Source organism: Phytophthora cinnamomi (genome assembly GCF_018691715.1).
Source record: "Phytophthora cinnamomi strain GKB4 chromosome Unknown Contig47, whole genome shotgun sequence".
NCBI classification, from domain to species: domain Eukaryota; phylum Oomycota; class Peronosporomycetes; order Peronosporales; family Peronosporaceae; genus Phytophthora; species Phytophthora cinnamomi.
This window is the reverse complement of record NW_027150980.1, coordinates 404,184-415,776: the sequence shown is the minus strand read 5'-3', so window position 1 is coordinate 415,776 and position 11,593 is coordinate 404,184. Positions and strand designations below refer to the sequence as shown.

At 55.1% G+C, this 11,593-nt stretch overlaps 1 protein-coding gene across 1 annotated transcript; it reads right to left on the bottom strand.

The window, feature by feature from the left end:
• Positions 1-2,476: 2,476 nt before the first annotated feature.
• Positions 2,477-2,858, bottom strand: IUM83_15947 (Copia protein; the record flags this gene model as incomplete). Its single annotated transcript, XM_067940793.1, has 2 exons — positions 2,477-2,482; positions 2,601-2,858. The coding sequence occupies 2 exons, from the start codon at positions 2,856-2,858 to the stop codon at positions 2,477-2,479; spliced, it is 264 nt and encodes an 87-aa protein (XP_067790243.1).
• Positions 2,859-11,593: the final 8,735 nt, after the last annotated feature.

Here is an 11,593-nt window from a genome sequence, read left to right as displayed (position 1 = left end):
TGGGCGAGCCAACTCGTGACACAAATCGGCCCAAACCGCCTGGCGAGTCATCGTTGGCTCGAATAGCTCACCCCAGTCGCTCTTCTTCATCTCTTCGTATAGTCGACCGAGAACCTTGTTGGCCGCCGGCGTGTCACCGTTGAGTGGCGGCCGGTTACCGGAGGTTTGCTCGGTCACTTGAGTCGTCAGGACTGGTGACCTCGAGTCGTCGGCGGCGTCTTCAAAGTCTTCCAAGTCGTCATATGCAGGCCCTGGGCCATCCACATCATCCAGTTCGTCCGCGAGGTTGCGTGTCATCGTCAAGCTCAACCGCGAGGTTTCGCGACAACGAGCGCGTGCCCACGCTGCGTCCCGCAGACAGCACTGCATCTTCCGGAGTCTCGGGTGTCACCACCGCTAGCGCAGGCGCCTTCTCCTCCAGGTAATCGTCGTAGTCTTCATCCATTTCTTCGTCCTTGGCGTCGGATCCAGTCATCGAGTCGTCGAAGCTGACGGTCCGCTCAGCAATCGGGTCGAGGTGCGGCGTGATCAGGGCCGCCGTCGAGTCGTCGCCACGCGTTCCTCCAGTCTTCATCGGAGTTGCTGGTACCGCTGAACGTGATCCTTTCGCCATTTTCTTCTTTCTTCGTCTCTTTTTTTCTTCTTTTTCTTGTTCTTCTTCTTCTTCTTGGTTGCTCGTAAAGTCGATCGACCTGCAGTAGCACGAAACACAGAAGGTCACACCAATCCCGGGTCGCGGCACCAGTTGTCGCGTAGGAACACGCGCTAAATTATATATGGCACACTTTCCCCACCAACAACACCCACCGAGTCACCGAAGACTCAATGGGCTTGTTAGGGTTAGAACCTGAAGGCCCAGGAACTTTCCCTTGCACCGGGTTGATGTTTCCCCTGTGTACCGAGCTTCCGCTAGTCGACCGACGGAAGACTCAGCGTCACTAGCCACGAGCAAAGGCTAGCACGCTCTCACACACAAAATATACCTCGCAGGCCCTCAGAAGGAAGGGTCCCGGCCTTTTACGGCGTGATACGAGGGTGCCGGAGCTATACTCCGGCGGGAAGAAATAAATGGAGTGCGCTCTCGCTCCTCCAGTTCCTGGCGACGACTCGTCGCTACCAATACACCGGCCACTAACTCTTGGCCCTGCCAGGGATGAACACACGCTACACTAGTAGATGTGCCCACCGACAGTCATAATCCTACCTACCAGATTTACCTTGAGCTGCAGGTCGTTCACTGCAGGCACCGGTGTCGCCCTTGCGTGGTTGGGAGGAAAAGCTGTTCTGTTATTGTTGCCCGAAGGCTTATCTTGTCTTCTCTTAAGTTTCCTATCGATCAATACAAATATCAAGTATAAACGCGTCCGTTTTGGACCGCCAGTTGTAACTCACGACTCTTCGGCGCTTTCTCTGCGACGTGGCGGCGTTACCGACGACTCAAACGGCCGTTGAAACGCCACCGACGACTCGGGACAGGCGCCGATGACTCATAAGTTCGGATCTTGCCAGTAGGTTCGCCCCGCACTTAACGAGCTGCAACCGCCCGCGCTTGACTTGGGACCGTCGACGAGTCATCGTCACCGGCCTATTTAGGCCAATCAGCGATCAGGGAGTTTAGTCCAATGACTGGCGATGGGTTGTGACTTGCCAGTTAGCGCCGGCGCCTCGAGTCTTCTTCGCCCCTCGTCCCGCCTTTGGGTTTTGGCCTTGGCTTCATTTCCCGATACCACAGGTACAGATGGGAAGATAGTTCGGATTGGGTGATAGGATTTTGGGATAGGATTGGACATAACCATAAATCGGAGTCGAATTTGCCTGGAAGTGCTCAAGTGGTCTACTCGCGGCGGGGAAACACATATTGGCCCCGCTCGACGTACGCTGTGGATATTGGATTTGGCTCCACACGCACCCCAAGACTACCAAGCGCCAGCAAGCGGCCCTCACCCCCCAAAGAGTCTAATTTGCCTTGGACAACGCAAGTGCCTTCGCCTTCGCCTAGAATCGGGATCGACATTGGCCCACCAAGAAGCGGCAAGGTACTGGGTAGCAGATCTAGTGTTGGTTGAATAATCTGGATAATATATTGGCCAGATCAACCTTCCTAGTGAACTCCCTACAAGTGCAGATCCCAGATCACCCGGAGTTAACTACTTGGCCGGGTGATCCAAGACTCTCAACTACCCTGATCCCGCTATAGGAAGCGGCAAGTACGACAAAGGGCGACCTACCAAGTCGCAACAAGGGCCTACAACACACCACAAGGCAACCACTCGGCCGGATCCAGATCCAGGCCGCCAGATCCAAGTCGGGAATCACTTGATCTGGACCAAGAACCGCGAGCAGAGTGAAGATTTCCGCGCTGCTCCACCGGATCCCCGCGTCTCGCCAAGACGTTCCTACTTCAACACTTGGACTCTTCAGAAGTTACCAGAGGAGCAAGATCCAGCCCTACCGACGGGTACACAAGGTGAGGAGTTCAGCACTGATCACGGATCATCGGAGTACCCCCTCCGTTAGTCGGTGTCCGGGCGCTGTTGGGAAGTTGGATCTAGCAATCTCGCAGATTTTGCTGATCCCGCTACACCACACGTCCAGGCCACCCACGCTTCCTCGCAGTCGTCGACCACATGATGATAGTCAGCATCCATGTGGAGCAACACCAGGCCGAACGCGATGTTGCTCGACATGACGTAGTCGTCCTTGGCCCTCGTGTCCGCGAAGCTTGGTTTCGTCTCGCAGTTCACGACGCTCCACACCGACTTGGTCAGGAACACGCCACGCATATAGCGGTTCCACGTGGCGTAGCTGACGCCGTGGAACTTGTCGATGGAGATCTTGGTGTCTTGGACAGAGGACATGGTGCTTGGGCTCATAACCTGAAGAAGGTCGTAGTTGGGTCTTGCACTGTTCGACTTGGTCGTAGACACCGCCGAGGTTTGGGGCGAGGCGAGGAAGGTCACTTGGGGGGTTGAATCGAAATTCAGAAGTGATTGGATTGTTGGAGCTTACACCCTAGGCTAGTGCTAAAGACACGCGGCCGTGCGTCCTATCAACTAGTGCGTCTAATCAACCATCATTCTACACTACTCGTCCAATCAACCTACTCGTCTAATCAACGTGTGGTCGTATTGGACCGGTTCGGTTAACCGGTTCGGTTAACCGGTTCGGGTACCTCGGAACTGGTACAGTGTACCAAGGTTCAGTACCCTGCAACACACGGGTCGGCGGCGAACTGACTCAGCACGCCTACTGCAGCAGCCAGGTCCGGACGCGTCGCCACCATCAGGTACATCAACGCGCCGACAGCACTCCGATACGGCACGTTCTTCATCGTGTCTTCATGCTTGCAGCCACCCTCGCACATGTTCTTGGTCAACTTAAGTCCTGGCTCCAGCGGCGTCTTCACGGGTTTGCTGTCCTGCATGCCGAACTTGCTCAGGATCGACTTGAGAAACTTGATCGCTTCGAGACGTACTCGAAGCGTGGAAAGTTGGAACAACTCCACGTTGCTGCGGAGGTGGCCAATGTGCCGTGCGCTGTGCCCGAGGGTTTTCAGTGCGCGAAGTGCTTCCCAGGCGCGGTCCGCTTGAGCGACCGCGATCTGAATGGATACACATCGTTCCGTGTGCCCGAGAGTCTCAAAGAACTCCGTGCTAAATTCTTAGCACGTGAGGGTTCGGGCGCTAGCGATGACCGCAGCGCTCGCACTACTTCCGCTGCGCCAGCGCGTACTGCTCTTCGTACGCCCTCACCATTTCCGGAACGTCCTCCAGCAAGACGTTCCGCGGCTCCCATGTATCTTGATGGGGAGGAAATCCTCTCCAACGAATACGAAAACGAGCCCCTTGAGGGTTCGTTTTCGGGATACTATGGTCAACATTCCGCTCAACAATCCAGCGGGTTGAGCCGCGGGCGTCACGGATCGGCGGTGGCGGGGGTGGGAACACGCCCCGGGTATGATCAGCCCCGGGCTGATCAGTACGCGTCTCTCCACGACCGGGTGACCGCCGTGGAGCGTCTGCAGGGCGCTGAGTTCGCCGCCCTGAAGCAGGAGCTGGCGAATGTGGTATTGCAGAACACACAAATATCGTCAGATGTGGATCTCCAGCACAAACCACAACAATCGCCGAGTTAGGTCGGCGCTTGTTGGCCTGCACAGGGGTTGTCCCCTCGCGGTTCGGCCCAACCGGGACAGCGGGTGTCTCGCCTCTCGCCGACACCTGCCAACCAAGGTCCACTCTTCCGGAGATCCGCCAAGCTAGCGGATTCCGTTCACAAACTCCTGTGCCCTCCACCAAAGGATGAACGGCGGCGCGCTAGCGCTTTTACAGGCCGCTGGGGCAGAAGCAACCCGGCTTGAAGAGTAACGGCACCCGGGCTGTCCAGCGTACCGGCTCGCTGAGTTAGCGAGACTTTTCCTTCGCACTTGGCGAGCACCCAACGCCCAATCCCGGGCCGACCTAATATCTTGGCGCTACCAGTCGAGTACCCTACAAGCTATGCCTCTCGGGTACCGACGGCAGGCATAATCCGACCCCGTGCAGGGACTTACCAGAAAGTGTGCACGTGTTGTGGGCCTAGAAAATTCTGCTCTGTTTGTTCTTAAGTCTCCTGGGCGCCCTGAAAGGGCACCTCCACCATTCCGAAGGTCCTATACCAATATCAAGTGAAATGGAGTGGTTTCGGATCTCGGCCGACCCTTCACCCTCTCAGCGACGCTTCGAACTCGGCGGAGCCGGATAAGTTGTCCGGATAACCCGGCGAGCTCGACGGGGAGGTCTCGCCGACTCGGCTGCGTGCTGCTGGGCTCGCCGGGCTCACGCTTGGTCCTCTTGTGCGCCTTCTGGCCGTGCACCGCGTCGTCTGGGCGGCCGGCGGCTCTGTTTAGCCGAGCTCAAGGCCTGAAAACTACCTTGAACTCGGCTGAGCGTCTCCTAGCGTCCCCGCACTCGGACCGCCGTACGTGCGTCTTCTCCTTGTGTGGCGCACCCGTCCTTGGTCTCCGGTGCTCTTGATTCCCATTCAGTCAGCCGCAGTGCGCTCGTGAAGCCTGCGAGCTCGGTGAGCTCGGCGGACTGGCACAGTGTACCATCCAGCCGAGTAGTACCGTCGATTCCGCTATTAGGCGGATTTGGTACACTGTTCCACTTGGGTGTTCCACAAAACTGATGTTTCCTACACCACACGAACCAGTCGCGGCGGTCTCGCAGACCGTATCGAATATTCAGGTCGAGTTGGGGACCCAGATGAAGGGGTTACTCCAGCGCATCCCGCGCGCTGGAGGAGAGGCTGCTCGTCGCCGAGGCCAAGGCTTCCGCTTCTGCCTCGGCAGGAGCCGAGGCTTCGGGTCAGCCGAGCTAGATGGCTCGTGCTGCAGGTATGGCTTCAGCCGTCCCGCGTAAAAGGTCGGATGGAGGCGCATGCTAGACGGTATGTCTAGCGTGTAAGCGTTGCCGTGCCAACACAGTGAACGGCCCGGTGAAGCGCGGAGCAAGCTTACTTGCCCCGAAGTCCGAAACTGCATGTTTAGGCAGGTTTTGCGTAGCTAACAAAACCAATGAACTAACTTTGAATTCATTTGTGTTGCCTCTGCCCACATTGCCTGCGTTCAGCTTCTGTTGGTCAACAGAAGCTGCTGTTGCATCTTGGACAAACCGAATTACGGCTTGTCTTTTGGTGATGAAATTGATTGCATCCGAGCTGAAGTCATTCAGCTCGCTCCCCGCTAGAGGCCCGGCCTCTGCGTGGTTCTTCGCGGTGTCTGCGCCCTGCGCAGACCCGTGGTCTTTGTCCCTGTTGTTGGAGGAGTCTGCGCAGGGCGCAGACTCATGTGGTTTGTTCATTGTTGCAGCTGACACTGTGCAAGTGTCAGCGGTTTTCTGCGGCTGCTGTATTGCAGTCGCAGATCCTCCCCCAGTTAACCCTTTAACTACCGGACCAAATCTTTGGGGTCCACATGGACCTCTACCTGCGCGAACCATATTGGCGCATTTTGAATTTTTGAACCAATAGTGAGTGGCTGGCGGCCTCCCAGACAACATCCCCTTCAAACTTGTTTCTCCCCTCCCCCACTTCTCAGTAGGAACGTAGCTGAATGCAAGACAGCACAGACGCGTGTGGACGGTGTGGTGCGCTTGGGTGCGACTGGCAGCACTACGGCGGCGAGCTGAAGGATGCAGGGCAGCGACTGCTGCTGAAACTGTGGCGAAGACGACGGCGGAATCGTGCTGTCAGGCTTGCTCTCCAGCGCATGTATCTTTACCGGAAGAATGGCAACATGAACGGCGATATTCCTGCTTGCATTAGCAGCAAGCTGCAGCAGCTTTGGCCGGACAAAATGGATGTAAGTACATTGTCATGCTGATGGCAGCGCTAACTCATCTACGCTAGTGATTGACCTGTTCAAACGTTTGCGTGTAAATGCTACAGGGTCATCGGTCGTTGCTCTGCATACAGCCTCCAGTGCCTCGCGAAGTGCAGGCGACCGCGCTTTGAATACGTCTTGATAGTGGAAGGCGCTGAAGCATTCGACGTGAAAGCCCCTCTCGCACTTCGTGCAGCCGTACTTGGATTTCTTCGAGATCCCTCTTAGGCTACACAAATAGCATTTGAGTTTGCCATTGCTGTGCCTGGTTGAGTTGGGTGTAATGATATGCATCGAGGTGTCCGCACCAACAACGTCATCGATCGTCTCACGCTGTCGCTTCTTCTGTCGGCGTGACTGCTGGCGCCGAAGCGCTTTTTCGTTTCGACTCAGAGTGTCCGCAATTTTGCGCTTGAACTCGCGTAGTGTCGGCACTTGATCGGTCGATCGCTTCAGCAGTGCGTATGCATTGATCAACGCAATATCGAGTAGCCACGTAAAGAGGGTCATGTCTAACCGCTTCTCGCGACGTCTATTTGGATTCGTTGAGCGTAGTTGATCTACACGATCAACGCCGTTCATGAAGCGGTTGTATACCGCTATGACAGTTGGAGCCATGAACGTTTTTCGATGAAGCATGCAATCATCTGTCCAGCGCTGAATTGGATACAGACCGTGGCAGCATTCCACAGCCTCGGCAGAAGTGCAGCTTAGTGTTCTCGATGATGGCGTTGCACGTAGGTCGTTGCTGTAGAAGATGACGACTTTTCGATCTTTGTAGATGATGTACCCGGCTCGGTTTGCTACTTGCAGCCTCGGCTCGAATTTGGTTTTCCGCGACTTCGGGAAACCCTTTTGGTTTTTTTGGTGCTCGGCCTCTTGCTTTTTCCAACCCGGTTCTGGCTCCACCGCCGCGACAAACTCCCATTGACCTCTCTCTGCCTCCGCCACACGCTGCACAGCTTCTTCTACGGCTGGTTTGTTGAATTTGTCGACCAAATTCAGGCGCACGGTTCCAGTTGTGTGCACCTCGCCGTCGGTAAACGCGAGAATAGCTCTAGCAAATGTATGTCGTGTGTAGAAATTGTCGGACACGACAAGTCGGTATCCTGTAGGAGATTGCAGTATCTTGGTTTGGTGCCCAATTATAGCCAACCACAAAGCCGTCGCCGAATTAGCAGCAACAGGAACGTCTTCACGGCGAAGTGTATTGTAGAGAGAGGTGCGCAATGTTGGAAACTGCTGCGTGTAACGTTGAGCCGGTGTTGTAGGCTGCGTATTCCCCGAAGCATTATCCCATAGCGTGTGCACGTAAAGAGAATCCCATCCGACGACAGCGTAAAACCGCACTCCATACTTATCAGGCTTTGATGGCATATATGTGCGGGCTTTCGAGCGGGCTTTTGTTGGTACTGTCATCTCATCAATGCTACTCACACCGGTAGGAATAGCAAACTCAGCGAATCGCTTCTGAAAGTGCGCGAGAATTGTTCGACTGTGCCACAAAGGATCACGAAGTTTGTCAAGCGTTGGGTCTTCAGAAGAATGAAATCGTAAAGCTGACCGAATGTTTTGAAACCTTGTCCTTGGCATTGTCTCCGCAAAAGCTGGCTGACCTAGAAAACGAGCTTCGGACCAATACTCCGTGATATCATTGAGCGGGCATATACTCATTGCAATTTCCAGGCCCAAATATGCGTTGAATTGACTGTCTGTGAGCTTTTGCTGTCCTCGCGTTGCTAGAATGTCTGATGTCCACGTCTTCAAGCTGTGCCGGAATTCAGCGGTGAAAAACAAAGCGAAAAGGCCGTACTCAGCATTATCACGGTAAGCTTTAGCAACTTTCGCTTCTGCTGCAACATGAAGCCCGCTTTGCATGCTCAGTGACTGCATGTACGCTCTTCCAAGGCCGCTGGGTTCGAAACGGCTGTGCTGGTTAGTCGTTCGGGGTGTTTGAAGCGACCCCATGTTGCTGGGGGCCGTGAGTAGGTCGGTGAAGCTGCTGAGTACGTGCTGGTTCGTTGGAGTGGCGGCTTTTGCATGACTGTCGACGTATTGTGGGCCTGGTGTGCTTGTCATACTGACGCCATCGCTATCAAGCTGCACGTCGTAGTCGTCTAGCGGTTGTTCGTCGCTCTGCGGAGCAAAACCGTCAAGCTGAAACTCGTCATCCAGCTGAGTTTCTTCGTCTAGCTGAAGTTCATCAAGCCGAGGCTCGTCGTGCACCAATCTATCCCATTCATCGACAAGCGAGTCGACGGCGATGTCGTCGATGCGGAACTGCTGCTGGCTTTCGAGTTCTTCCCATCCCCCGCTAAACCTGTTTGCCATGCTCGGAGCTCGCCAAAAACCTGAATGGCGCTTATACTGCTGGCCGCGCGCTCAACGAGGCTCAAACGAATGGCCTGGCTAGCACACGGTAGAGGTCTGTATGGACCTCTACCGCGACCTGCAGTGGCCTGTCCCGCAACCGTAGTGATTATTGACCAATAAGGGCGTTGGATTGCCGCTTTGTAGAGGTCTCAGTGGACCTCTAACTGGACCAGTAGTTAAAGGGTTAAAGTGGGAGCCGTCACTCCGAGTAAACTCGGTAGACGTGGATGCCGCATGGCATTCACGTAGAACGGCGTATGCCCGGTCGAAGCATGCACTGAGTTATTGATGGCAAACTCTGCCATCGATAAGCACTCGCTCCAGTATTGGAACGAGTGAGTGTAGCTCTTCGAAATATCGACGAGCACGCGATTCACGCGCTCGGTTTGGCCGTCCGTCTGCGGATGGTCCCCAGTCGACATTGAAAGCTGGCTCCCAAGAAGTGTAAACACTTCTTGCCACAGGTTCGCTGTGAAGCGTGGGTCTCGGTCCGACACAATGTCGGTCGGCATGTCATGGTGTTTGAACACCATGTCGACGAGCAGACGGGCCGTCTGCTTCGCGGTCACCTCTGCTGGCACCGCAGCAAGATGTACCATCTTGCTGAAACGGTCGACGAAGACCACAACACCGGTATTCCCTCCGCTGTCTGGGGGAGACCAAAGATGAAGTCCAAAGACATGGACTTCCCAACACTCCGACTGGGTCGGTAGTGATTGTAAAGGAGCCTGCGCGAATGGCGCAGGCTTTACGCATTGACATACCTCGCAAGCACGGATGTACTTGTGCACCCACTTATACTGGTGGTGCCAGTAGAAGTCGCGCGTGAGAAGGACGTATGTCTTCTCACGTCCGAGATGTCCCGCAGTCGGGGCATCATGATATTCGTACATGATCCTGAGTTGCAGGTCATGATCGTTCGGCACGACTGCATTGTAAAGCAGTAATCCGTCGTGCATTCGATATCGGTGTGCACGCGCACGAAGGTGCTTGGGCAACTTCTGACGAGCCTTGTCAGAAGGTGTTGTGCCATAGGCCAGCAAGAGTTTCGCGTCCGCGTCGTGCGCGTACGCGGCCTTCACATCGTCCAACAGAGACGATGTGGGTTTGCTCGATCGCATGGCGTCAATGGTATTGACGTCAGCAGTTTCTGCGTAGTCCGGCCGACGTGATAACGCGTCGGCCACTACATTCAATCTTCCGGGTTTGTATTCGACCCGGAAGTTATACTCCGCAAAGAATGAGAGCCATCTCGCCATTCTTTGTGAAATGTGTGGCGACTTCACCGCGGTGCGCAGTGATGCATGGTCGGTGTAGACCACAAATGGTCTACTTCCAAGTAGATACACTCGGAACTTTGCGAGTGCATATTTCATGGCAAGGAGTTCCTTGCCATGTACCGGATAATTACGCTCAGCTGCCTTCAGCTGACGCGATTGGTTGTAGACGACACGATCACGGCCCTCGTGATCGTGCTACATCAACGCACATCCTATCGCGAAGTCGGATGCGTCACATACGACGTGGAATGGGCGATCTTGGTCAGCCACTGCCAAGATCGGCGCCTCAGTCAAGCCCTGCTTGACTGCATCGAATGCCTTTTGGCAATCGGTTGTCCACTTCCACACAGCTTCTTTCTTAAGAAGTTGTGACAGCGGGCGGATCTTGCCCGCGTAATCCTCCACGTACTTGCATAAGTACGTGGCCAAGCCAAGGAATTGCCTCAGTTCCTTGACACTTGAAGGCGTTGGCCATTCATTGATCACTCTGACCTTTTCTGGGTCAGGGCGAACGCCATTCTTCCCTACGAGACACCCGAGGACGGGTATCTGGCTCGCCCCGAAGATACACTTCTTCAGGTTCGCGTAGAGCTTATGTTTTCGCATAAGCTCGAGTAGTTTCCGGAGATGCACCCTGTGCATCTCTTCGTCGGTCTTCCCGTCCACAGCTCGGCTGTGGATGAACACATCATCGAAGTAACTCGGTGCGAAGTCGCGCACCGAGCGCAACAAGTGCGTCACGCACCTGTTGAAAGTCGCAGGGGCGTTCTTAAGCCCCTGCGACATTACTAGCCATTCCCAGAGCATGCCGCTTGGCGTACTCACTACCGTGAGAGGGATATCGCTCTCACGCATTAGGATCTGATAGAATCCGTCTCGCAAGTCGAGAGCACTGTAAACGGTGCTCCCGGCCATCGAATCGATGATAACATCTTTTCGTGGTATCGGCGTCTGCGCCGGTACCGTCGCATCGTTCAGCTTGTTATACGCATGAACGATGCGCCATCCGCCCTGTGGCTTTTTAACACAGAACGTCGGAGCACTGTGCGGGGACTTTGATTCCCGCACTTGTCCTGCATTGCGACGACTTTCAAAGAAGTCGTCGATCGCTTTTACTTGTTCTCGCGGCAGTGGCCACTGCCGCGTGACACAGTACTTCGTGCCCGGCACGAGATCAATCTCGTGCTGAATGCCCTTATCCTGCGGAAGCTCCGCAGGAATCTCTTCCGGGAGTACGTCTTTGTACTCCCTCAACAATTCGTAATAGGGACTCGACTGTAGCGAGTCCCAACCTTGTTCCTCGAAGCGCTCTCGCTTCGTCTCCGCACTGAGAGTGTCTTCACTCTCAGTGGTACTTCCCATGAAGAGCTGTCTCAGCTCTTCGCTCTCGCTCTCCGTTCTTTCGCTGTTCGAAAGAACGCAGACCTGCTCGATGCGACCATCGTGCAAGTCGCGCGGGAAGCGCTTCCAGCCATGAGCTGGAAGCGAAGTCAACTCCGACGCCGTCGTCTGAGGATTAGCGAGTTCCATCTCACGATACCGGAATCCAGTATCGGTGCGCGTCAAGACGCTTAGC